We start from the raw sequence: 27,211 nt of genomic DNA, 5'->3' as shown, positions 1-27,211 counted from the left end.
GTGGTTCCTCACAGTTTGTTGGTAATTCAGGGAGCTCTTGGCTCTGTTGGGAGGTAACTACTCTGCCTCTGAGGCTTCAGGAAAATTCGGAGAAAAGGGATCCAGAGAAAAAGTAAGCGCCCTGTCATTATTTGACTTTTTCGATGGTCTGGACTTAGTTACTGAGAAGAATTAGAAAAATATCTTGAAAACCAGAGGCACCTAGAACTGCAGTTATTGCTGAAAAATGAAGTAGGCTTGATAGAAATTTTTACATTTGTGTATAATGAGAAAACTTGAAGTTTCCAAAAATGATAAGCCCAGCTTTAGGTTTCAGCCAGATACAGTAAAGCCATAAGATATTCAGTAAATGAATGAAGTGTTTGTCCATCCCTGTAGTCCATTGACAACCCAGAGAGAAAACAAGTAAATGACCCCTGTCCTTCTCTTTCTGCGGGACTGCAGGACACCTGGCTCAGAGGAGAGGCCTCTGGAGCATCCGGAGGCAGAGCTGGAGGCCAGCCACTCCCCTCCCGACGACGCCCGGGACAACCTGGAGTCTGCCTTGAGTCTCAGCGGCAAATTCAAGAAGGCTTTGCCGCCCTCGGACCCCAGCATCAAACCTACCAAAGAAGAAGTCTCTGAACGTGTTTTGGCAGAACCCGAGGAGGCCGTGCCGAGTGTCGACACCTTTTGTAACCCCGACAAGGATGCCCTCGGGGACGATCAGCTTCCAGCACCCTGTGACCCTGGGAACTTAACAGACGATCAGAGCAAAGCGTCCCCGGACGTGGGAGGGATGTTACCAGAGCGGCCCCAGGACCCGGTGGCCACGGAAGCCATGGGGAGGCTGAGCCCGGGTCCCTCTGTGCCTTCTGAGGGCGACCGTGAGCCCGAGCCCTTGGGTCACAGCGGTCGGGACAGAGGCTCAGATGCGGAGGGTCCCACTAAGAGCACAGGGGTGTCTACAGACGAGGTGCCCTCTCCGCAGCTAGACACGATCACAGAAAACCGTCCCGAGGGGCCCCCTCAGCGCAGCAGCAGTGAGAGAGGGGAAGACAGTAAGGCTGGGCAGAAGGCCCCGGAGCCGTGTCCCGTCCAGGAGAAGGTCAGCAGCCTCAGAAAGGTCGACCGAGGACATTACCGCAGCCGAAGAGACCGCTCGTCCAGCGGTGAGCGCGCTCGGGAGAGCCGGAGCAGGACTGAGGTGCAACATCGGCGGAAGCGGCCCCACCGGGAGCACGAGCGGCCCCGGCCCGAGCGGCCCCGGCTGGAGCCCTGCGCCCCAGCCCCACAGCCCCCCTGCCTCAGCTCCTTGGCCAGGTCGGGCCACCACCACTCCCGGAGCAGGGGCGCCCCTGACCAGGAGTGGGGCCGCTACCACCACGCTGAGGGCGAGCACGCCTGGACCCGGGAGAAGTACTACCCGGACAGGCTGCGCTGGGAGCACTGCCGGTACCACCACGACAGGTCCCCCCTGTACCCCAGCCGGGAGCCCCGGGACTGGCGGCCCTTCCACGCCGAGCGAGAGTACGAGCGGGCCGGGCCCTACGGTGGCCGGCCCTACAAGGACCACTACAGAGGCCGCAAGGGCTACGAGCTCGCAGCCAAAGAGAGGGACCGGCACCGCTTCAGCAGCCCCCGGGCAGGCATGGCCTATGCGCCCCCTCCACACCCCGCTGCCAAGTACGCCCACGACAGGCTCTGCTTCGGGGCTGAAGACGGCAGCTGCGACCTGGCCGGGCGGTTTCATGAACACAACGTTAAGTCACGGAAACGGAGATATGATAGCCTAGAGAATGACAGTCATGTAGAAAAGAAAGCCTGGAGAAGCTTAGAGAAGGACCCTTTAGAGGAGCCCAAAGTAAAGAAGCACAAAAAGTCAAAGAAAAAGAAGAAATCCAAAGACAAACACCGGGACCGAGACTCCAGGTGAGGGGGCGGCTGCATGTGGGGGGCGGCGCTCGCCCTCTGCACCCAGCCTGGGGACAGGTGAGGGCTGTGTCGTGGGTAGTTTTCATCTTGGTGGGTCTGGGACTTCCCTGTTTTTATCGATTCCTAAAACTTAACTATTTTAAGACGTTATCTTATTACGTAGTTTTATAAAACACCTGAAAACCTGGTCTTTCAAGATGTTGCCGTGTTCGGTTGGTGCTTTGTAACTTGAGTACACCTGCGGCATTCGGGAGGTAAAGCTTGGGATTTTCTGACTTCACAGTGGTGGTGGTGGTTAGTTGCTCAGTCATGTCCGACTCTCTGTGACCCCCATTGACTGCAGCCCTCCAGGCTTTCCTGTCCTTCACCAGCTCCCAGAGTTTGCTCAAACTCATGTCCATTGAGTCTGTGATGCCATCCAACCACCTCATCCTCTGTTGTCCCCTTCTCCTGCCCTCAATCTTTCCCAGCATCAGGGTCTTTTTCAATGAGTCTGCTCCTCACATCAGGTGGCCAAAGTATTGGAGCTATAGTTTTAGCCTTTCCAATGATTATTCAGGGTTGATTTTCTTTAGGATTGACTGCTAACGTGTTTATTCACAGATGTAGTTATAGTTCTACGTCTGTTAATAATCTCCAACAGATTGTTCAATGAGGTTTCAAACTGAGTTTCCATTTCTCATTTCTCAGTTTGAAATCTCATTGGGAAGTTTGTTCTTGTATTTTTTAAAAGCTAATTTGGTCAGCAGTTTTCTTGAAAATGACTTCTCCATGACAAGAGGACTGAGCACAGATACAGTTACTATACAGTGGTATCTCTTAAGATCGAAACCAAAAAAAAAAAAAAAAATCGAAACCCTGGGAAGAGGTTACCAGAAGCCACAGGTGAAGAGTGGTTACTTGAAGGAAAAAGAAATCAAATCTCCTTGCTTCTGTGTGCCCGAGACACCCAGCAAAGATATTTTTCCCTTCAGCCACTAGTTTCAGGAAAAGTTGGTGGAGTCCTTCCTTCCTCTGGTGTTTTGGCCAGAGCTCCTCTCCCCAAAGTTGAAGGCCACGGTGGGGACAGGTTGAAACTGGTGAGTTTATGACCCTGGACTTAAATTATTACAGTGAAAACTGCATGTTTAATTAGGAAAGAGTCTCACCTGTGTGTGCGTAGTGAGTGTCCACAGAAGTGGGTGTGAGTCAGAGAGAGGGCCAGCTCTCGGGGTGGTTTGCTTTCCTAGTGGTCCTACTCCTGGCTTTGTCTTCGGCAGGCATCAGCAGGATTCAGACCTTTCCGTAGCGCACTCTGACGCTGACCTCCATAGACACAAGAAGAAGAAGAAGAAAAAGAAGAGACATTCGAGGAAATCAGAGGACTTTGGGCGAGATTCAGAACCGCGCTTGCCCAAGGCAGCCAGCTGTGAGACTGTGGACCATTTCCGGAGAGCCGAGGGCACCTTCCCCCTTGCAGATGGCCTGCCGCTGGAGGGCACGGCACCTTTCTGTGAGAAAACCAAACACTTCAGGATGGAGAGCCGGGAGGTCAGGTGTCGTCCGTCCGAGTGCGGCCAGGGTAAGGGGGCGCGCTGGGTGTGGCGGCCCTAGGAGCCTTTCCCTTGGGTGGAGGCGGTCGCTCGGGGAAGGAGCCTCACTGGGCGGAGCAGCTGTCAGTCTCGCTGAGCCCCGCCCCGCGTCCTCACCCAGCTCCCGCGAGGCCTCCGCGCCGCGCCTCGAGGCTTGTGGGAGCGCTGAGTGAGGTAGAGCCAGGAACCGGTGCGGTGTGTGCCTCTGAGCGTCTGACTGCGGACAGAACTTCTGTTCTTACGCCATGTGTGGTACCTCCTTTCTCTCCCGGGTCCTGAACCTCTGCCCGTTGTGAGGAGACGCTGGAAGTCTGTGGTGACCGGTGCGCAGGCGTCACGCCTTGGGCCCGGGTCTCGGGCGCCGGCTCCTGGAGGGGGTCCCTGGTCACCGCAGGCTGCCGGGCGCAGGGATTCTTGTCTGCCCTGCGGGGCTTGGTCCATTTATAACTTCCTAGCCTCTCCTGCTCTGACGGCTCTGTACGCAGCCCTTCTGGCTTTCTCAGCTGTTCCCCTGACCTTCGATCCTAGGAGGAGTACCGAGTGTTGGAAGGGGCCGGCCGAGGGTGGGGCGCCACCTTCGGGTGGCCTGCCGGTTAGGAAGGATTTGACATTTTTAAATGGTTGGAAGAGTCCAAAGAAGACTCTCATTTCACATGAAAACTTTGTGAAATTGATGTGTCAGTAAAGCTGCGCTGCAGCCCAGTCCCCGTCCATAGCCCCGCGGAGCTGGCAGAGCCTGGCCTGGTCCTTCTATGGACCAGCTTGCTGACCCCCACCCCGACACCCGAGGTGCCGGCATGTGACCCTGCCTGCGTCCCAGAGCCCATAGGTTCTCTACCATGTCCTGGACCCACTGAGGTGTCATGGTGGTTGGGGGAGGACCCCCTCCCGTGGCCCACAGTCACGTGATGGTTAGTGGAGGAGGGACAGATGGCCGCCCAGCGCACTGGCGTTTGGGAGAAGCAGAGAACATGAGAGGTGGGGTGTCTGGGGAGGGGTGGATGCTGGGGGTGCTTGGAGTGAATGAGGACACTGTGGGGCCCTTAGGGAAGCTACGTGTCCTCTGTTCTATTTGTTAAGATGGCAACAATGTGCATTTCCACCTTGGTTTCCACTAACATTTCAGCCCTTCGGGGCAGGGGCTTGGTGAGATGAGTCCCTTCTGACCTCGTGGGGTGAAGTGGGCCAGGCAGGTCCTCGGGAATTCTGCGCGTCTGCCTGAATCTCCCCCTTCAGGCTGCAGGTCTAAGGTGAGGACCACAGCCAGAGGCCACCACCCCGCCACGGGCGCGGCTCACCCACAGAGCTGGCTCGGGGGACACTGGGTGGCAGGCGAAGCCCAGGAGTGGACATGTGGTGGCCCACACGCAGGTCTCCAAGGGCCGCAGGCGGGAGACCCTTTCCTGTCCTCAATCTGATGGCATCTGATGACGCTCGGACGCCCATCCTGTCCTGACCTCCTGGGAAGGGCCACCCCCAAAGGCCCAGCACCGCTGTCAGCTTTCAGAGGATGGACCTCTTTGCCTGCCTGTCTGTCCTGGCGCCTTGACCACTCTTTCCTCCAGACTCCTGTTCTCTGGCGCCATCAGGCTCTGGATTTTTTTGGCCCAATGTTGAAATGCTGTTGGGTTTGCTGGGATCAGATTGGACTGTTCCCACGGGGACATGGCCCTCAGTCACCGTGTAAATGTGTCTTTTCAGTGAAACCCTTGGAAGCACTGCTCGTGTAGGACTGATTTCAGGCAACAAACCTAAGTTTCTGAGAACTGCTTCTAAGTTAATGATGTGATACACACAGAGCACAGGCACTAAAATTTCTGCAAAAAACATCATTAAAATGTTTTCTAACCTTTGCTTTCTAGGTGATTGAAAACTTGGCCTCAAAAAAAAAAATTCACTAGTTACGGTAAGCTCTTTTCCTCTCTGCATGTTTTTCCTGACCATTTGTAGAGGCGCTGAGGGGCCCGAGGAGGGAGCTTGGGACTGCAGGGGAGCAGGTGGGGGAGTCAGCCCTTGATGGGGGTGAGGTAAGGCCCCTTAGACACGCCCTCCCTCACTGTAGAACACGAGGGCAGGTCAGAAGCTTAAGTCACTTGAAAGATGGAGAAGCCATTTCTTCACACAGCCCTACCTGAGGGCCTGAGGGAGGGGGCCCTTCCCAAGATCCCTGTCCTTGAGATTTGCCCACCCTGCACTTGTTTCAGACAAGTGCTTGACCTGAATGAGGTCTGGGTGCTTTTTTACAGCAAATCAAAGCCTCGAGCATCATCTCCAGGCCTGGTGCTCAGTGGCCCCGGTGGGGGTGGGGTGGGGGGAGTGGTCGCTCTCCAGAGGGACTTTTCGCCCAAATGTGTGACTTCTCATCAGCACGGTGAGGTTTGAGTGAACCGTCTACAGAAGACCACCATGCGGTCAGTTAACACTTAGCAGCAGGTCCTCAAGGGGAGTGCTGAGCCACCTTAAGGAATTCAGACTTTCTTCCTAGGGCGGCGGCTCTGAGTGCCCAGCAGAGGGCGCCCTCCCCACTGGCCTCCCACCTACTGCCCTGGGGGAGGCCAGGGGCCTTTCCCAGAGACCTGGGGCACCTGCGAAGGGGTGGGGGGAGTGAATGGAAAAGAGCCAGCCCACCTGGGGCTCACCAGCCCCTGGGCTCCACTTCCTGCCTCCAGACCACTGACGCCAGCTGCCTCTTGTCTTTCAGATTCACGTGTTCAACAGAAGCCATCCCCAACCCAGCTTAAATTATAAATAGAGAAAATAACTTTGTTCAAATCTGCGTGGTGCTTCTTTAGTAAATACTGTACAGATTTTACCATGGAGGACTTTTTTTTTTTAGTTTTTACCTTTTCTTAATTACCCTTATTCCAAACGGATGAACACTTTCTACAACTGCTGAACATTGTAAAATACTGTGTATATAAATCACATTGAGAATAACGCCCTGGACTAGAACATCTCAAATGCTGCTTAATCACAGACTCAGGTTGATCACTCGTATTCCATGCAATGCTCCTCCAAGTTAGATATCCGGTGCAAGACCAACCGGGAAACCATGGAATTAAAGTACAAACTGACAGCGTGTATATTTAATTTAAAGACTTATTTAAAGATTCACAAGCTCTCAACTAGACTTTTGAGAGCAGTCTGTTTTCTGTAATGTCTGATACTAGAAACTAATTTGCTTCATATTTTAGTTGTATTCAAGATTTGAAGATGTATTTTATAGACAAGTTCTGTTTTTGAACTTTGTGGAATTATTCCTATCAATTTACCAGTTATGATGAGTATTTACATTATGAATGTATAATCCAAACATTATTTGTAAGGCCTACAGTATGTTTTTATTACATAACACTTTTTTATACAGTGTCTCGTCTTGACTATGATATTGGAGTCTGAGTTGTCAGCTTGGTCCCTTAAAGTTTCTAGTTACAGACAAAATCATACTGTGATTTTATTTTTAATATGGATATGCTATCAAACTGTGATACACTTATAATTCACTGGTCCTGCATCAGGAGATGGAGTGGGGAAAACTGTATTTAATACAGTTTGTATCTGAATAATCTGTATGGTTTATACAGTTTGTGTTGTTCAGAGATGTCTAAAGTTTGATCTTTGTTTTTTTAAAGATTAAAAAAGCACTTGCCCCACTGTAAATATACAGCATGTAAAATTTATATAGTATATAAATGGCAGCAAATTAAACCTTTTGTGTCTTATTTTTTTTTTTACTGCTGTTTCTGCATTTGCTTGCAGACACTTCTCACAGACTGCTTTCTCTGCATTTACTTTCTTAAAACTTCTAAAGCTCCAGCCACGGGCTCTCGGCCCCACCAGTGAGAGAGTCAGGCATGGGCTACTTCACCCGACAGTCCCCCTATTTTAAAGAACCCAGCTGTAAGCAATCTCATTTTAACAATGTGTTTTTATTTAATGAACACAGTACTTGCCATTTGACAGCCATACACTCTCCAAGTTTACCATTCACTTTACAATAAAATTATCAATAGATAAAGGATATTTCTTCATGCACATTGTAGGAGTATATACATTGAATAACAAACACTCCAGAAGTCAACATATATGTACATTATTTACATATTAACTATTTACTGTAAATAGAAATGTTTTCTAAGAAAAAATAAAACAAGAAATCACAATGTGTGGTTTCTGGTCTACAACAGACCTAACTTCTCAGCAAAGCACATCTATGTAGATAAATGCATTTTAGCTTGAAAAATATGCATTGCTTTATATGCAGCATTAAATGCTGCTTCATCTATAAATAGCTCCTATTTGGACTTCGTTTGGTACCACATTAAACTGCTCAAGGATGTTCTGTGATCCTGAAGACACCTGCCTGTCTGGGCACAGGGCCATCCACTTAAACCCCACGTGTCAATGGCGGCGAGTGGGACTGTGGAAGCCACGCCTCCCACCCAGCGGACCTTCCCTGCCTCCTGCCCTCTTTCTCTGCAGGTAAGCTCTTTGGCCAGAGTTGGGACAAGACGAGTAATTCAAGCACTGAGCACAGATGGGAGGGTAGCAGGGGGGTGAACAGGATCACACTGAGGTCCAGGCAACCAGGCCCGCCAGCCACAGACCTGTCCCCGCACAGCCCTGACCCAGCGGGGCTTCTGGACCAGGCCATCTGAGGGCTTAGTGCGGGGAGGACACCTTAAGCCTGTCAGGTTAATACTGTCACACAAAACCTGGAATTCCATGACTTCATGTAACACTCCTAGAGCAAGGGACAGATCCTGAGCACCATGGCCTTCTGCATCATTCTGGGCAAACAGCCGTCTGGTAAGGCTCCTTCACAAGTGGTCAGAGAAAGATTTTACAGAGGTTTCCTTCTGCTCACTTCTCTCAACCCCACCCTGATGCAAACCCAAAAGACAGAAAGTCTTGTATCCCCAAGGTCCTACCTGGATCAGACAAAGGAGAGAGAGATCGGTTGTCCCACGCAAAATACTGATGGAGCCAGCGGCCCAGGCAACCCGGGAGTGGGGCCGGTCCGAGGGAAGGGCGCTGCCGGTCGTCATCAGCAGGGTTTGGTCGGGTGGTCTGGGCAGCGTCTTTTCACGGAAGACGGGCCAGAGTTGCATATATGCCAGTCAGGCGTTTCAAGAATGCTGACTTGCCTTTCTCAGAACTAGAGGTTTGAATCTGAGGTATTGGTACAGTAGCAAAGCCTAAACACTTGGGAATGAACCAAAAAAGTCAGTTTGATGCCTGGTGGAGAGTCCTGTGCGTGGCCCCCTTTGCAGTCTAGTGTGACTTTAAGCTGCACGAGGCTGAGGGCCCACAGCCATTCCGTCTCAGCCTCAAGACAACTCCTAGGAAACGTTTTCTCTGTTTTACCTCTCCACGCATAGATTGAGGTGGTCTTTCTTGAACCTGGCCTTTGCACAGGAGAGGTGATGACCTCTCAAATGTGCAAAATGAACAAGGTGGGTGCCTTTGCGGTGGGGCAGGGAAAGTAGGTCCCCCAGGGAAGGGACCCTCCACTGAAACAGCCCATATGGGCGAGGGAGTCCGTATAACGTGCGGAGGTCCTGGTGGTGGAAATGGAACTTAAAATAAAAAGCATGTCACTGGCCCCGCCCTGAATGTCCCACCTGTGCACCCTTGGGCCATCTCTGCTGCGTGATGGACCCAGCTCCTCACCGCACGCTTGAGCACCTCTTATTCAGTCAGCAGCACCTGACAACCTCCTGGTCAGGGATCTTCTCCAGGCCGACCACCAGTGCATGTTTGGGGTTTTAAGCTATTTACAGAAAAGCCTACGTGCTATATGCCTTCATCCGCCAGCCTGCTCTTTCCCTTCCTATAATAGATCAAATCTCTCGAAACATGGAGGAAGATTAATTATCTCCACTTCCTTACATGTCTACACATTACATTAATACATCTGATTGAATCATTATAATCATTTGTTTGGCCAACAGGCCTTAAGTAGTGAAGACAGTGGTCACAGCTGGCCTGAACCATGGGTTTGGTTGGACCACGTGACGCTACTATTTGTGGGTGTCAGAAACGGGTCAAATGTGAGCAGTTTCATGTGGTTCAATACATACACTGTCCGTCCTGGGATTCAGCAGTTACAGGATAAACACCCCAAACCAAAATTTAATGATTTGTGTCTTTAGAAAAGTTATCTGTGGGGCCATGAAGACTGAGTTGGATGACTCAGAAGACTGGACCCCTGGAGCCCTGGGGTCCAGGACCCACTGGACCCCTACCCAGTGCGTGTCCTCAAGGACACGGGCGTCTCCCTCCGCCAGGGGGCGCCCTCGGGTTCCCCTTGAGCACGGCCCCCAGCTCCCCATTGCTGCATATGTGTGTACGTAACTTGTTCTCAGTGCACAGTATATGTGTGTCCAGAAGTTAAATTTATAGCTGCCATTCTAAAAATACTACTGTTAGAAAGTATCTTTCATTATAATTTCAGAATATAAAAAGGCGTATAAAAGCTATAATCCTATATATCTGAGAAAAAAACTCAATAAAAAAGTGGTAGCTTTTCCTTTCCTGTTATGATACAAAACAGCGGCTTCCAGAACGGCCAACGCCGCCCCTGCCACCAAGGAGCACATGTGGCATCTCGTCTGCCCCGCGGATATCCAAGGCTGCACCACCAGGCGCAGATGCGGGCCGGGCCTTCGAGAAGGATGTCCTCGGAGCCGGGAGGGTGGCGGCGGAAAGGGGCGACAAGGCCTCTTGAGATCAGCAGGGGCTGCTGTCCCGGAAGAGACAGGGCAGGCCGTTGGGGTGGTCCAGGGTGTCGCGGGGAGCCCCCAGTCACTCTGCGGTGGGGTTTCAGTTTACTGTACCTGCTGTTCAGACCAGGAAAGCGCTATTTCTTATTGGCAATCCTCCTTTTCCTCGTGGCCAACATGTCATAGAAAGGATCCCTGCTGATACTCGCTCTGGGAGAGAGAGGATACAAAAACTGGATTAGGATGGGAGGGGCAGTCCCTACACACAAGAGCGACCCCCCACCCCAGGCCCCGCCCTTTGGGCCCGCCCACAGTCCCAGGCCCCGCCCCTGCCCCTCTGGCAGCCCCAGCTCAGGTCTCACCCGCCCGACCCCGCCCTGGCACGCCCACAAGCTAGAGCCCGCCCCTTGTGGCCTACCTAGCGCGCAGGCCCCGCCCCGACACGCCCACAGTCCAGGCCCCGCCTCGGCGGGCCCGGGCGCACCTGATGGACTTCATCCACTCCTCCTTCTCCTCCGGGCTGGGCGCCGAGATGCGGTACACCACGTGGTTGCCCTCCACTACCCGGCCGTCCGCCTCTGTCTTACAGGCTTTGATGACCTGCCCTTTGTGGCTGGGGTTGTACAGCTCGAAACAGTTCTGGTGGAGACAGACAGGGCTGTCACCAGGCGCTGGGGAAGCGGGAGAGAAAGGAGGGCGGCAGGGAAGCCAGCTTACGGGTTTCCGCGGGTCCTCCACCTCCCTGATGCTCAGGTTCTCCAGCGGGATGATTCCCCGGGGCTCCTTATCCTGCGGGACAAGAGTGCTCAGCCAGTCTCCCCCCAACCCACCGAGGGTCCCGCGACCTGGAGGACCCGCAGCCCCGCGCTTACCGTCGTGTATTCAAAGTAATAGAGGCAGTTGTCGGTGAGGATGAACCAGCGCCGCTTCCAGGTCTTCACGCGCCCCCCTAAGAGCAGAGGGACCCCGTGAGTCTGGGCAATGCAGGCCCTACACGAGCTACTGTGTTTTTCAGAAATGCCACTGGGGCAGAGCTGGGTTTTAGGCTTCCTCCTTAGTGAAAACGTTTCACATTCTGCCCCAGATCCTGGCCACGGTGTGCGGCCTGGCCCGCCCGTGGCTGCCGGAGCCCGCATGCACCCCGCCCGCCTGCAGGGCACCCAAATGACCCGAGCGTTTCCCAAGTCTGCTTCCTGCAAGAGTTAGTTGTGATGAATGGTCTTAATTTCCCCACATGGAAATGACAACAGGATGAAGTCAGCGCCGCTGCCGGTCTGTCCAGGACTTAATCCCGTTACGTCAGGGCTGTCATCGCATTACTGAGGACTTGGGGCAGCCCTGGGATGCATCAAAATCGATTATGGCCTTGGCCCAGGGAATTATTAGATTGAATTAATCTCTTAACAAGATCTGGGACACACATGCACATACACACACAGCTCATCTGCACCTACTCTCCTTATACTAGAGAAAAGAAAATCTTTTACCCTCAAATATTCAGCAGAAACCAACTGGCTTCCATTTCTATTTCTAGTCTCTGCTTCCGACGTGAAGTGTAAAAACAAAAGTTGAAAGAGAGAACATGCCCCTGGTGACAGACGTCTGCGATCCACCGGCAGCAGGCAAGCAGCGGCTGCCCCGCCCCCTGGCTCCCCTGGCGCAGGCAGGTGAGACCCTCATGGCTGAGGGTCACGGACCTGGTCCCTGCTGTGGGGAGCTTGAGGAGCGCAGACGGGGATGGGGGGACATGAAGGCTTCGGGAATCAAGGCACAAGGGCTGCCATTTGGGAGATCTGCGAGGAGGAGACACATGCGGACACCCAGCCGCAGGGAGGGAGCCCCGCCTGCGGTGTCAGTGCCACTGAGGGGTCCTCGGAGACTGGGACCCTCACCCTAGGGTCACTAATGAGACATCTGTCCTCATGATGGCCACAGGCTGGCTGGGCAGGCAGGGCCGGCATGTGGGGCAGCAGCCTCAGTCATGCTGTGAAGAGGGTCCCCAGGTTCCCCTGCTCCCCTAAATCTCACTTTCCATCCCTGTCAGAAGCATCTGTCCCAATTCCGCTGTCCTTGGGGGCCCTCAGACCCTGAGGCCCCTTCATGCCTCCAACCCCCAAGGCCTCCGCCTCCATCCCCTCGAGGTGTTGTTTTGAACCATAGGCAAGTCTCTCTGTTCTCCTGGAAGGCCTCTCAGCTCTTCTGCACCTAGACTCCTGCCCTGCTACACCCAAGTTCAGTGGCACGTCTGGAGGAGCCCAACCCCTGGTCCAGCTCTTGAGACCAGGTGAGCCTCTTGGGCCGGGGGCAGTGGGCATTGAGACAGAGGTGTGTGGTCAGGTGGACCCCTGAGCCTGGCCCAGCCCCAGGCCCCCTTTCAGGGTGGCGGCAGTGACACTCGTGGTCTCTCAACTCCAGCAGGTTTTGCTACAGGAGACGGAGCAGCCCTGCTCATGCATGTATTTGTGGCTGGGCTTCGGAACAAGGGGACACACACACAGAGACACACACACACCCCTGCAGGAAGCAGCCTGGCTGCTCCTGACTAGTATGGAGAGAAGCAGCCCTTTTCTCTTTGTAAACGCCTGCTGCCTGCACGGTTGTTAGCAGACACAGGCTCTCGTGCATACCACGCAAGCCTCTTCTCCATGCCATCTGCGCCAACCACACTCCTATCTGTATTAACACAACTGACTCACTCTCAAAACACAGTGACTACACGGTATTTACAGGACCATCATTAAGCACCATCACCAGGCTCTGCTCTGGTGGGGCACCTCTAAGCACCGTCTCCTCTAAGATTAACTTACGACAACAAACCCCCAAGCAAGGTTACGCTGAGACCGCCAGTTCCTAACCTAGCACATGCGTGGCCACAGTTCTGACTTCTCTGCCTGCATGTGCAGCCGTTCAGGGACCCAGGGATGTATGTCCTCACCAAGTACAGGTGTGCACCCAGGCCCAGCCTAACACTCCCTCAGCACCCACCTCCTGGGTCCCTAGGAGACCGATACCCAGGGACCCTTCGCGGGGTCAGAACCATAGGCAAGAATCTGGCGTGCTGACCAGTCGGCCGTGCGCTGGACACCCAGGGGGATGCTAACAGCTCAGAGCAGAGCAGCCCCGGGGGCTGAGGCTCCGGGCTGCGGGTGAGACCTGTGCCATCAACCAGCTCTGTGGCCCTCAGCCTTGGGCCTGAGGACACAGCAGGGGGCACGGGAATGGGGGGACAGCAGACCCCAGGCCCCTGGGCACCAACTGGCCCTGTGCCTCGTGTTGGGGCTCTCCCCCAATGCTGCAGTCCGGTTATCTGCATGACCAGATGACAGGCTGGAACACAAGCCCTGGTGTCAGACATCTGGTTCAGTCTTCAGAGCCACCCAGCTGGCACTGGGGGCACCGTGGATGCCAGGAGGGCCTGTGCTGTCACCATCCCGGGGGGCACTTGCTGGCAACGGAGAACAAGAAAGACCCAAGTGCAGCTGTTGCTCCTCTGGGCACTTCCCTGTGCTCTCATCCCGGCCCCCAGGCGGGACGGGATCTCAAAACCTGGTGCATCTGGAAGGTCACTCGGGCGTTACTCAGGGCCATTGCTACGGTTCTGGGTTTTTAGGCAAAGATCCAGAAGTCTTCCAAACCCTGGCACAGCCAGAGAAACATCAGAGCTGGATCCCAAATCAGGACAGCCGCTCCGTGCTACACACCCTTACACCGGCCACACTGTCACCAGACCCGTGTTCCCTCTCTCGGTTAAAGACTCAAACCACCAGCATTCCTGTAGGCCCCGGGGTCCAACACGCTGTCTGCAGAGTGCTGCGTCATCTGCCTCATCTCACAGGCTCTAATGTCACCAGGAGGAGGAATCTCAACCCCCACCAGAATGAAAGCTCCCTACCGATCCCTAAGATGGCCCAGAAAATATAAATGCTCTTCTGCTTGTTTGTCAATAGTCAAGAAGTTCTTAACATGCTTCTCCCATCCAAGTACTAACCAGACCTGGCCCTGCTTAGCTTCCGAGGTCAGACGAGAGCACCCGCGTTCTAACACACGCGCCTAGACTCTGCACAGGTGATGCAAACACGCACCGCCTGGTTAGCGGGATGGGCAGCGGGCGATGCGCTCAGGCCCAAGGACGCGGAGGGGCGAGCTGGTCTCTGCTCGGCCTCTCCACGCGCCTCGGTCCCTCACTCCTCGCCCAGCCGCGGAGGGGCGACGCGGCCGCGGCACCTGGCCCTGCGTGGAGGATGAAGTGAGCCCGGCACGCCGGAAGCCACGAGGGCCAGATGGATGGCAGGCAAGTCGGAGCTTCACACGAACCGACAGAGAGAGAGGAGAGGAGAGGGCAGCTGGCAAGGAGCAGCAAGCCGCTGGGTACGTACCTCCTAACGCAGGACAAGCAGGGACAGCCCGTCACAGAACAGAAAGGTGGGAGCCACAGGCAGAAGGAAAACAACAAGAAGGCACATTTAAACCACGCATCAAAAGTCAGCCACACCGAACCAAAGAGGCGGCGGGCGCCCGGGGGGGCGGCGCTGCCGCCGGAGCAGACCCCACGGCGGGCGCGCCTGGCCACTAGGGGGCGGTGTGCGGGGACCTCGGGGAGCCGCCGCCTCTGGCCGCGCGGGGAGGCGCTCCGGGCACCGCGGGGGCTGCGGCGCGGGCGGGCGCAGGCAGAGGGGCCACGGCGGGGTCCCGCCCCCGGCACCGCTGCTCACCCAGCTTCAGGAGCCAGCCCTCGCGGTCGGGGTTGAAGAACGTGTGCGTCAGGTCGTTGCCGTCGTCCTCGGGGATCTTGAACGGCTCGTTCTTGATGCTCTCATACAGGTTCTGCGCAGGGAGGGGGTGGTGAGGGCTCAGGCCGAGCGCGACCAGCCACCCCACGAAGACCCCAGGGGCGCGCCCGGGGACTCTCTAAAGGCCGTCGACTTGGGCGCAAGGGCAGAGCCTGATGCTCCTGAGCACAGAGGTGGGGACGGGACGAGGGGGACACAGGGGGCGGGGGGGGCTACCTGGGGGTACACGGGGAGGGGGCACGGGGAGGAGGGGGACACGGCGGGGCGGCTCACCCGCAGCAGCTCCTCGGGGAGGTCCCCGCCCTCGTTGATGCCACGGTTCATGGTGACAAAGCGCTCGGCGGTGGGCTTGTCGCGCACGTTGTGATTGTGGAGGCTGGTGTTGAGCATGATGATGGCGAAGGACAGCACGTAGCATGTGTCTGGGGGGTCAGCGCCGCGGGCCGTCAGCGCCGGCCCAGCCTGGGCAACCCCACACATCACCCACCCACCATGCTCCCACCGTGCGCACTCACCTGTGGACTGGAAGACGCCGGGGTTGCACAGGCAGTAGCGAGCAGCGAAGGCCTCCATCATGCGGTCGATCTTCTGCGCCTCGCCCGGCAGCCTGAAGCTCCAGAGGAACTGCCTGCAGGGGCGAGAACCCGGGGAGAGGGGTGGTGGGGGTGGTGGTGGGCATCTCCAAGACCAGAGGCCCCGTCCAGGCAGCAGAAGCCGCTGACCCCCTGGACACCGAGGCGCCCCCGCTGTCTGCACTCCCAACCCACCCGCGGGAGCCCCCGCGGCTGATGAAGAGAATAGGGTCCTCGTGGCCGCACCCCAGGCTCGCCAGGCCTGCCCCTCCCCGCGATACGGTTTTCAAAACACGGAATCTAAAACTGGACCCGGCAGAGACCTTCAGCCAAGGCCAGGGGCTGAGCCCACAGCAAGGCAGCGGCCACCGCGGTCCACGGCTGGGGGAGCAGCCACCAGGAGGGGGCGCTGCGGCAGAGGACACGGGAGACCGGCTGAGGGCAGCACCCGGCTGGGAACGCCGGCCAGAGCGGCCTCCCGGGCACACGCTGGGCCTCCACGGGTTAGTGGGTAGAGCCAAATGTGGCGTCGTGGGCCCAGGTCTGGTGGCATTGAGGCTGCACCCAGAAGTGGGAAGAGGGGGCACCCACAACTGCCAGAGACCAGGCAGAGAGCGAAGGTGGAGTGACCGGGAGCGGGGCCAGAACCTGGGCCACGAGGAGGCAGGGGAGGCCCGGCCCCCGTTCCTCCCTCCGGCAGCAGGACTTACCCGGAGGGTCACTGCCAGGCCACTCGCCCGCCCAGCCTCCCTTCACGTGCAGGGGGTTAAACGCTCACCTTAAGGCTTGTACGAGGTTGAGATCAGCAAACTCGTGGAGTTCCACAAAAGCCTGAAGAACTTTAATGTTAAATTCATCCCTAGAAAAGAAAATGGACTTTACAGCCTCACTGCATGTCATTTCAGTCGTTTTATTAGACATTTCCTAAAGCAAGTGTTCAAGAGATTAAATGTCATATGACTAAAGGACAAGTTATTTTTCACGGTGCGTTTGTTTTCAGGCTGAGCACAAAGGAGACCCAGTGGGATGTGGACTTTACGTCACAATCAGTACGAGTCAGGAGAAGACCCCAAATACGAGCCGACAGCCAAGGTTCAGAGTCCCCTGTGCGGAGCACTGAGGCACCCACCCAGGTGCGTGGTGCGTCTCAAGCTCGGGGCCACCACGAAGCAGGCGCTAGTCCCGTTCCCGCCTCCCAGGTGCGATTCTGAGGCTCAGAGCCAGGAAACGGCTCCTCCAGGGTCACGAGCCAGAAGGCGCGGTCCTGGGCTCAGAGAGGAAGACGGTTTGGAAGTGATGCCTGCCATTAATAACTAGCTCTTACAAACTAAACCAAGCAGAGTTTAGTAGAATATCAGTAGAGTTACTCAGTCACATGGTAAGTTCACTATTTGGAAGAACTGCCAATGACTTTCCAAAATGGTTGTACCGTTGTTTTTTTTATAGCCACATATGAGGGTTCCAATTTCTCCACATCCTCACCAACATTTATGATCTTCTGTAATGACAGCCATTCCTAGTGGATGTGAACGGCTACATCATGGTTTTGACTGCACTTCCCTGATGACTCATGATGTTGAGCATCTCCCCATGTGCTTACTGGCCACTGTGCTTGTGGCCCTGTCACACGCCTGTGCGCTCTGGCTGCGCGGGCGCTCTGCTACAGTGCTCGAGGAACAAGCTTAGTTGCCCCATGGCATGCGGGATTTCCATTCCCCAACGAGGGACTGGACCTGCGTCCCCTGCACTGGACCGCCAGAAGTTCCCATCATACACCTATGCATGTATATCCTCTCTGGATGAATGTTTATTCAGACCCTTTGCCCGTTGGACGACTTTTTATGACCGAGTTCTAAGAATTCTTTTTGTAACATACCGATACAAGTCCTGATCAGATTTATTTCTGATCTACAAATACTTCCTCCTATCCTGTGGGTTGTCTTCTCCCTTTCTTGATGATGTCCTACGAAGCAACCGATGTTTTGGAATTTAATGATTCTGTTTTTCTCTTTTGCTGTCATATCTAAGAGACCTTGGCCTAATCGGAGGTCACAGAGATTCATCACTAGGTTTTCTTCTTACAGTTTCAGTGCTTGTGTCTAGGTCTTTGGTGAGCGATCCAGTGCCGTTTTTCTGCATGTGGATATCCAGCAGTCTCAGCACCGTGTGCTTGAGGGACTATCTCCCCCACCCAAACAGACTTGGCACCTCCTTTGATGGTCTATGTGAGGATCTATTTCTGGATTCTCAACTCTGTTCCATGACCTATATGTCTGTTCTTACACCAGCACACCAGACTTTCTTCGTTAGTGGAGCTTTTAGTCTGTTTTCTAATTGGGAAGTGTACGTTTTCCAACTTTGTTCTTTTCCAAGATGGCTATGGCTATTCTGGGTTCCTTGAATTTCTGTATGAATTATGGGATGAGCTTGTCAACTTCTACAAAGAAATTAGCTTGGATTTTTGCTAGGGAGTATGTTAAATTTGTTTATCAAGGTGTAGGCAGTTGCCATTTTTGCAACATTGAGTCTTCCTCATACCCCCAGCTAACGGGGGAAGACGACCGCTGAGAGCGCCAAGGCTTCTGTGCCAAACATCCCAAGAAGGTCACGATGCTTTCTGGGTTGAGCAGCGGCCTCCTGAGTTCTGCCCTGGTCCCCGGGGTGAGCAGAGCGCCCCAGAGGAGCACAGACCCCACCTGGCCCCAGGACTGCCCCCTGCCCACAAGGACACGGGGAGCACGGGCACCCCCGGGGCCCACGTGACAGACCCTGATGCAAGGGTTGGCCTGGGCAGGCGGGTGGCCCTCTGCCCTTGAACTCACCTTTCACCCAGGTAGTCCCCGATGACGGTCTTATTCAGGCCTTCCCCTTTATACAGGAACTGGGCCACGTCCTCCGGGGAGCTCTGCAGCAGGTCGTTCTCTATTAGAAACTGGATTCCCTGGAGAGGAGCGTGAAGGAAGCAGCGCTGAGGAAGGTCCAGAGACCACTGGTTCGGACACAGCCGAACTGACATGAGAGCACAGGGGGGTGCTCCCATCGCCGAAGTCATCTCGGCCGTCACAGCAAAGTGCTTCCAGGCCTCCTGGCGAGCGGCTGGGCTAAGGACAGACAGGCTGCGGAGCAAGCCCTCCTAAGTGTCACCAGACATCATTAAGGCAGAAGGAGCCATGACACAGAACCTCCCCAGCTCAGGCAAAGGGTCTGTGCTGCGTGTGAGAGGAGCTCATTGTACGCGGCTGGCCAACCCAACGCCGGTCCCGAGCACACCTCCCTATCCTCCCCTCCAACTTGAAACAACCTTGTGAACAGATCGGGTCAGAGAGACAGATGAAGTCTGTGAGGAGGACCCGGGAGAGCTGCTCGTTTTCTGACACAAGGGGACGCCTGAGCAGCACGGCTCCTTCCTCCTCCTTCCCGCCGTGAATGCAGACGTGATGGCAGGGGCCCTGGCAGCCGGCACATAGGCAAATGCCAGGAAGAACACAGAACCCTGGGCCCTGCCACCCGGGAGCCACTCGATGCCGTGAGGCCACCTCTGCTGTGAGAAGACAGCCTGCAGTGTAAGCTGTCTTCATGGATGTCCTGCCACCTGTGGCTGAACACACAATCGGTCACCACGCCACTGAGCTCAGGCAGTCAAACCCACGCCCAGGGGGACCTACGGGGACCGGCCAGCAGCCTCTCAGAGCGCCTGCTGGGCCCAAGCTAGCAGTGCCCTGGCTCGCGGGAGGCCCAGTGAGAGCAAAAGGCTGCCTCCGACACAGCCTCTGAGCTGGTTTCAAAACACATATTAGAAAGCTTTTAAAGGAAGAGGGAATTCTGCTATTTGCCCCAGAGGTTGTTTCTACAAATGCAGAGATGGCCTTCCAGCTGAAAGACTAAAGGCCCAAGGCCAGGGCTCCCTGGCACGATCCATCTGAAAAGTCTATTAATTTTTTAAACCCATGAACGTCCCCAACAGCCTCATTTTGAATTTTTAAAAACTGGCAACAACCCAGCAGTCAGTCAGAGAACCATCAAGTTCATTCTAGCACATTCACACGACGGAAGACCACAGAACCCAATGGAGTGAACACGGGCACGGATAAAACCCCAGACGTGACGCGGGGCAAGAAGACTCAGTATACTGTAATTCCACCTATGTAAACTTTTAAAAAGCCAACACTCAGGTGCCCTGCGTCTTGGTCTGGGTTGTAGTTACACATGTATTTGCATTTGTTAAAATTCTTCAAGCTGTATGTTTAAAATCTGTGCACCATGTTATTCTTCAAAAGAAAAAAAAAGTTTACTTCAGAAACCCAGTAAGTCTGACAGTCCTAAATTAACTGCCCTATATTTCTGGTGGGAGCTTAAGTGGGTGCAGCCACCTGGGTATCATTTTCAGAGTGTGAAGACACACGCCGGGACAGAGCGTCCTGATGAGAGGTGAGCCCTGTCCTCACCCAGATTCCTGGAAAACAACGCCAGAGATGAGGGCGGTGCCTGGGTGAGGGACGGAGGGAGGCAGGGGAGGCGGGCTGGGCAGAGGCTGTCTGACCTCAAATCCATGCCACGGGGTCAGAGGCAGGGCCGCCCCCCACGGCCTCACTGGCTCCTCATCGTGAGGACTCGACGGGCTGTGGGTGAGACGGTAGACTCTGTGCTCCCCACACTGCAGGGAGCCGGGGAGAGGGCCCCCCGAGGTCCCGGACACAGCCCGGCGGGAGCTCCCTGGGGCGCAGGTCCCTGTGACCACCATGGCTATGATACCAGCGAGGGTGGTGCCCAGCGGCCACCCGTGCCAGCCCCCCAGGCAGCCCCCACAGCGGCTGCCTCCCTGCTGGGGGTGCTCGTGGCCGGGGGCCCATGGTGAGGCCGTGGATGCGACTTTACTGTGAGCGCTGGTTTCTTTGCTCTTTTTTTTTTTTTTTGGCTCTGCTGCTGGGCATGATCTTAGTTCCCTGACAGAGATTGAACCCTCGCGCCCCGCCACTACCCCCCCCCCAACAGTGAAAGCATGGAGTCTTAACCACTGGACCACCTGGGAAAAGGCCTTTTTAATCCAGCATCTTGCCCATGGGTTCTGGCTTAGACATGTACTATCCCAATGACTCCGTTTCTGAAGACCAGAGAAGGTCTTAGTGGTGAATGTAAATCACTTTTCCAGAGACTGTGGAAAACGTTATTTCATCCTTGATTCAGTGAGGCTGAGGACAAGGTGGCCATGATTTTCATTTCTTCTTAGAGAGGCTGGTCTCTCCCTGGAAATTTCATGAGCTTCTCTTTATACACAAGTTTCCTGATATTTCACTCGATACAGTGACGTGTGCAGGTCTTTTAAAACCGTATATCCCGCTTGGCATTTGGTGAGCCCTTTCGGTCTGAGGAGCTGATCTTCCTCCAGTTCTGAAATGTTCCAGTAGTTCTCTGGAACCAGAAGGGCGCTGGAGGGACTAAGTGCTTCCTCCACACAGCTCCTGACAGTTTCTTCTCAGTAAACCTTAGTCCTCGTTATTGCAGGCATGATGTGGAGTGCATCGGATTCCTAGGCCCTGACAGCAAGCATCTCGGGCCAAGCGGGGACACCACCCTCAGCTGTCTGTTCTAAGAGAAAACCTGACTCTCTCCATGAACTGGACGGCCTCCCCTGAGCTGCACCTAAACTTAAGGCCTGGTTTTTAAAACTTCCACCTGTTAGATCATCTCCCTCCCGTGCTTGTTACATCTACTCTGTAAACTCAACTTCCAAAGAGAAGAAAAAAAAAAAACCTCTTTTTACAAATCCCAAATATCAGATCATCACCAAGTTCACAAAACTGTTCCCCTGACGATCTGGAGTTGACTCACAGCTTGTCAGCAGGGAATCAGGAAGCAGCGGGCAAACTCTCGCGGCGGCCCGAGCACCCCGCTAAACGAGCCGCTCCGCGCCTACGGACGTGCTGTGTCTGAAGAAAACTCCCTATGGGAGCCCCGCGCCGGGACTCACGGCGTGGCTGTCTGTAAATAACCTGCACCCGGGCTCGTGCCTGCCCGCTTACCTTTTTGGGATCCATGTTGAACTTCTTCCTTCCCATGGCGATCTGCTTGTTCCTCTGAGTCGTTTTGCTGTGCGTGTGGAACAATGAAGAAGCTGTTACTGGGCGTCTGTACAGAGCACGGGGAGTCCGTGTCCCCTCCTGACAGGACAGCTCGGGATGGAACGGGCACAGCCCCCCAACGCCCCTGCCTGAGGGTCCCCCAGTCTCCCGGGTGGGCGCAGCTCAGGGCGGCCAAGAGGCTCTTTCCTTTCCCGGTGATGGACTGCCGAGCAGCAGCAGAGCTCCCGGTTAGAGAGCCGGCACGTCGGGGCAGGGTGCTCCTGAGGGGCGTGTGCCGCGTCCTCCGCGCCAAAGCCGGACAGTGAGGCCGGAGAAGGGCCAGCCCCCCACAGGCGACCCCCACCCCACTGCCGTCACCACGGCGGCCCGAGCTCGGCCGGACAGCGGGCTGGAGGGGCAGCCATGGCCGCTCACCTCTCCTCCACCGACGTGAGGTTGTCGATCTCCGTCATCACTTCTGCGATTTCATACTTCAGCCTCTGTCGAGACAGACAGCGAGCGCTGTGGGGCTGACAGAGGGGCCTCCGCCTCCTGGAGAACTTTCAGGACCCCAGGTTCGAGCCGCCCTCGGGTGCGTCCGGACAACACAAGTGTGGAGAAACCAAGACTGCTTCTCGACACAGAGAGCCTCCCAGTAAGCGCCACCCCGACTCAGGAGCAAACAAAATGACCGCCTGCCCACCTCCGTCAGAACGAGAGCAGAGGGGCCCAGCAGGCAGAGTCTAGAGGGTGTGTGTGTAAAACCACAGGGGTGAAAAAAGACACAGCAAAAGGAAGCAACAGGCCCCGCCACACGCCCACCTGCCATGGCTGGCACCCAGGTTCTCAGGATGGCCTGGGCCAGACAAACACAGGTCAGCACCAGGCCCCAACCACCGCCTCTGGATGATTTCTGTCACCCTGGGTGAGACGAGGCACCGTGGACAGAGCCCAGGAGGCGGCGAGGCTCTTCCTGTGGCCTCAGGCAAGCCCAGGCCTCACGGAGGGACGGGTCCTCCCCGCTGAGACAGCTCTGAGTTCCTGGGCCTTGGCGGCCTCAGCGCAGAAGTGAGGTCGTGAGAACCACACGAGGCCCCGTGGGCACTGTGATCACTAACGTCCACATCGGAATGCGAGCCTTAAAACATACTTTCAACCAAAGCACACATTCTGGGTTACCTGACTTTCCCAAGAATGACAGGTAACCACAGAAGAAAAAGTTTTACAAATTCTCTTCTCAACTACAAGGAAATTTTTATTGAGACCCTATGATCTCAGGCGCCAGCAAACTCCAGACTCACACCGTGAGCACCTAACAAAGGAGCCGCTGTCTGGACACGGCTCGGTCCCACGGCCAGTGGCCGGGGAGGTGGAGTGGGCTTGGGCTCGCCAGGGGTTAGGAAGCTGCTCAGAGAGCAGCCCATCTGCAACCTCAGTGGATGTCTACAGATTGTTCTCCAGAGTTGTCTAATTGCTTAATTTGATTTCTTAAAATTTCAGTGCCTGAAGACCTCTCACTAGAAGAAAGAGAAGAACTTTTAGACATCCAATCGGCTTCGAAGCCGATCCTCTGAATCATTCCTACAAATATCACAGGCGCACCAACTCGGAGACTGTGGCTGACCCCCCTACGCCTCCCATGGGAGCCCTCCCGTCCTCTGAGCTCACCAGGGTGGAAGCTGCAACGCCAGTCTATGTTTATCTGTCCTTCTACTCCCACCAGCTGGCAGGTGCTGGGTGCGTGGTCAGAACTCGATATAGGTTTAGCCCTTTATTCAAAAGATCCCTGAGTGCCAATAACCTGCTAGGCAGCATCCTAGGTGCTGAGGACGCTGGTCAACGAGACAGGGGCTCGTCCTACAATTTCCAAGGGCAGTACATGTGACGCCCTCTGTGACACTGGAGTCAGGCGTCACTCGCTCTAGACTCCAGTCCTGCCTTCTCCTCCACCCCGGCGAGCACCAGTTCTGTTCCACCAGCCAAGGTAAGTCCTACTCCCTGCCTCCCCGTGTGGTTCGAATATGCACACACTAAATACCCACTTTTTCATATTTTCATGAAGCTACTCGATTTACAATTTTACCTAAGAGCAAAAACGAAAAGACATTTTTTTTTTACCTCGATGTCATCAATAAGTTCCTTTTTTCTTCGACGGATGTCTAAAAGTTCTTCTCTTTCTTCTAGTGAGAGGTCTTCAGGCACTGAAATTTTAAGAAATCAAATTAAGCAATTAGACAACTCTGGAGAACAATCTGTAGACATCCACTGAGGTTGAAGATGGGCATACGTGCAAGCTAGCAATTCCGTGCCCAGGTATTTATGCAAAGGAACCAATGAACCTTCACTTACAGAACACATGTAGCACACTCGTAGCAGCACTGTTTTGATAGAAAAACAACCTGAGTCGCCACTAATAAGAAAACAAATTGCGGTGCAGTTATGAGACAGAATCCACATAACTGACAGTGGCTGAACTGAGTCAACACAGATGAAACTCACGATGAACGAAAAGAAGATAAAAGCAGCAGACAGACACTGCATGCGACACCCTCCAGAGGGCTGACGTACATGGACAGCAGAGCATCAGTAAATGCACCACACTCAGGATTCCGGTTCCTTCTGAGTAGGCTGGTGTGGGAGAAAGTACATTCCAGAAGGATAGTGTGTGTGTGTGTGTGTGTGTGTGTGTGTGTGTGAAAGTACATTCCAGAAGGATATTGTGTGTGTTGGTAGCTCAGTCATGTCCGACTCTGCGATCTCACTGTAACCTGCTAGGCTTCTCTGTCCATGGGACTCTCCAGGCAAGGATACTGGAGCGGATTGCCATTCCCTTCTCCAGAGGATCTTCCCCACCCAGGGGTTGAACCCAGGTCCCCAGCACTGCAGGCAGATTCTTTACCATCTGAGCTACAGGGAAGAATAATATTAGGAAGCGGCAACACAGTGGGTGAAGGTTGGCTGGTGCACGGATATTTGTTTAATTTTAACTGACAGAGTTCTTCCTAATATCCTGGTATTAATGATTAACCCCTGCAGCATTTTCCATTCTTATGTCTATATTCTAGTTTATGCTATAATTGACTTATTTCATAAAGCTTTTCAGAGAAACAGTCTTTGATTTTAATAATCCTCTACTGTGTGTTTAACTTCTATTTCATTAGTTTTTTTAATTAATTTTTTTAATTTTTTAATTAATTAAATTTGTATTCAATTAATTTGTTTGTTTAAAACAAACAAAATATTAAGAATCTAAGCAAACAGCAAGAGAACACATAGAGCTTCTACAAACAAATTAAGATAATGTGATCATGGCACAGGGGTAGACAGCTGGACCAATGAACTTGAAGACAGAAGCCAGAAAGATACACATGGACTTAGAGCAACTTGGTTTAGCACAGGGCTGACACTGCCGTTCAGAGACAGGGCGGACTCCGGTGTATGACATGTCAGTTATCTCCATGTGAAAGAACGAAACTGAACCCTGATGATCGTCTCACTTTTAATCAGTTCCAAATAGAATAAAGGCTTAAATTCACATAATTTCTTATAAAGAATGAATGTATTTATAAATTCAGAGTAGGAAATTGTTTCACACACCCTACACCCTCCTCCCCGCCACCAAATAACTTTGAGAGCAGCCATTATTATCCTAATTTTATAATTAGGGAAACAGACCAAGAGACATCTAATGATCTTCCCTGATAGAGAAAGAATATTTGAAAAAGTAATGGCTAAAATGTTCTGTATTTGATAAAAGACATGAATATACATATCCCAGGTGCTCAAGCTCCAAGCAGGATAAACCCAAAGATCCACAGGTCCCAGACTATGTTACACATGGGCCCGGCAGCTCAAGACTATCACCATGGACATGGTCTTTCCATCCTGGTGTCCAAAGTGTCAGGGTCATCCTAAAGCTGCTGCTAGCGGCTTCCAACAGTTTCTTATTTATGCATGGCGGGGGAGGAGGGAAGTACCCAGATCAAGAGAAAAAATGAGAACCAGCAGAAAATGCTGCTTCCAAAACCAAGACAGGAAAGATGTGCCAATCCTTGAACTTTCCAAGGAATTACTCTTAGCAGCAAGCATCTTAATGTAATTAAGAAGGAAGTCTGAAAGTAAACAACCAGTTGGTTGACACTATCCTGTTATGAAAAATTAAATATACCTACAGAGAACAGACAGGGCTCCCAAAAGAAACCTCAAAAGGAAAAAAAAAAAACCTGTTGTTCTGCTGAGTTCTGTGTAGATAGATGAGAACAAGAGTCTGAAAGGGTGGCACTCTAGTTCAATCATCAATAGACTTTTTGGTTTAAGAAAACCCACCTCCAGCTTCTCCCCCCCCAGCCCTGATGATGAGTAGGGATGGCTGATTACAGAATGAAGGTACATCCTAAGAGAATCTAAACACAGGGGTGATTCAACTCAAGATCCGGAAGCTCCGAGCCATGATCGTCAATGGATTTCCTTGACCGTCTCTCAGTAATGCCCATCGTGTCCTAGACCATTAAGGCCCTAAAGAGTTAAAGTACTGACCATTTACTTTACAGTTACTCTGACCAGAATTTGCACCTCTAAAAGAAAAGACAGATTCTGTAAGGTGGAATAATGACATTGTGACTGTTAAAAAAAAATGTCCTTATTCACACTGTTGAACGACGAGATGTGATGTTATTACATCCGTACTTCAAATAGTTCAGCCAAAAATTAATTAAGCAAAATAGTAACAACTGGTAAATCTACTGGTTTAATATATGGGTATGCATTATCTATTTTATACTCTAAGGGTTTAGAATTTTTCATAAGTTTTAAAAAAAAAGGTTTCAAGTACAAATGGCACCTTTTCAGGGTGTTTGGCTAAAGTATTAATGAGAAATAATGGGATGTTCCCTGGCACACTTGAAAGAATTAGTAAACAGAATAGAAGCAGGTAATGAAATACTCAGGGCCAGTCTCTTCAAGCCGTCACTGAAACATCTCACTGTCCTATTATTTCTATCACCACCCGAAATGCATGGTGAATACCAACATTCTGCTGGTGGTCAGGGAGAGTCCATCAGTATCTCTCAGTGTTCAAAAGAACTTGGCGATCACAGACTCTGCTCATGCACAGGTGACCTCACACGCAGGCGCAATGGGAAAAAAACGGGGAGATAAGTCACGTTCAGAGAAGGTGTTCTTGATTATCACCACCTCTCCCACAACTCAGCAGCCTTCTCCCAGTAAAGGCAAAAATTGGGTTCGGCTTGCTTATCATCCATATTTTGTCACTTTGACTTTGTTAGGTAAGATGAAAGTCTACAGCTGATCTATTTTTTCTCCTAAGAACCTAGTTTGCTTTTCTCTTTACTGAAAAAGTTATACATGGATACAATTACACACAGCCACATGCCCTCTGAACACATACAACAGGGCATGCAATGAGACATTTCGTTCCAACCTCAATAAAAGCTCTTTTTTTAAAAAAAGCAAGTTAACTGGAACTTGCTGGTAACAATTCTGTGCAATTCACTGCAGCTGAACGCTCCAATCATGATCACAGTCTTCCTGATTTTCCAGCAATAAGGGTCTTGCTCAAGT

At 53.2% G+C, this 27,211-nt stretch overlaps 2 protein-coding genes across 7 annotated transcripts in view; one reads left to right on the top strand and one right to left on the bottom strand.

Annotated features, from left to right (window-relative positions):
* The window catches only part of USP42 (ubiquitin specific peptidase 42), a 39,145-nt gene extending 31,959 nt beyond the window's left edge, over positions 1–7,186 (top strand). For all 3 annotated transcript variants that reach the window (XM_065923771.1, XM_065923772.1, XM_065923774.1), the window contains exons 15-18: positions 445–1,911; positions 3,174–3,475; positions 5,348–5,391; positions 6,187–7,186. In XM_065923771.1, the coding sequence (XP_065779843.1) occupies positions 445–1,911; positions 3,174–3,475; positions 5,348–5,355 (1,777 nt within the window). In that variant the 3' untranslated portion in view covers positions 5,356–5,391; positions 6,187–7,186. The remainder of the gene's footprint in view (positions 1–444; positions 1,912–3,173; positions 3,476–5,347; positions 5,392–6,186) is intronic.
* Positions 7,187–7,395: 209 nt separating this feature from the next.
* CYTH3 (cytohesin 3) overlaps positions 7,396–27,211 on the bottom strand; it is a 66,621-nt gene continuing 46,805 nt past the window's right edge. For 2 of the 4 annotated variants that reach the window (XM_065923769.1, XM_065923770.1), the window contains exons 2-13: positions 23,750–23,832; positions 22,067–22,131; positions 21,593–21,659; positions 18,395–18,513; positions 16,351–16,431; positions 15,516–15,628; positions 15,274–15,422; positions 14,923–15,034; positions 11,083–11,159; positions 10,928–10,999; positions 10,695–10,849; positions 7,396–10,420 (exon numbers count right to left, since the gene is read on the bottom strand). In XM_065923769.1, the coding sequence (XP_065779841.1) occupies positions 10,348–10,420; positions 10,695–10,849; positions 10,928–10,999; positions 11,083–11,159; positions 14,923–15,034; positions 15,274–15,422; positions 15,516–15,628; positions 16,351–16,431; positions 18,395–18,513; positions 21,593–21,659; positions 22,067–22,131; positions 23,750–23,832 (1,166 nt within the window). In that variant the 3' untranslated portion in view covers positions 7,396–10,347. The remainder of the gene's footprint in view (positions 10,421–10,694; positions 10,850–10,927; positions 11,000–11,082; positions 11,160–14,922; positions 15,035–15,273; positions 15,423–15,515; positions 15,629–16,350; positions 16,432–18,394; positions 18,514–21,592; positions 21,660–22,066; positions 22,132–23,749; positions 23,833–27,211) is intronic. The other 2 variants (XM_065923768.1, XM_065923767.1) reach the window with 2 other exon arrangements.

Source organism: Muntiacus reevesi, chromosome 2, assembly GCF_963930625.1.
Source record: "Muntiacus reevesi chromosome 2, mMunRee1.1, whole genome shotgun sequence".
Taxonomy (NCBI): domain Eukaryota; kingdom Metazoa; phylum Chordata; class Mammalia; order Artiodactyla; family Cervidae; genus Muntiacus; species Muntiacus reevesi.
The sequence above is the reverse complement of the archived record's forward strand: the minus strand, read 5'-3'. Positions and strand labels throughout refer to the sequence as shown.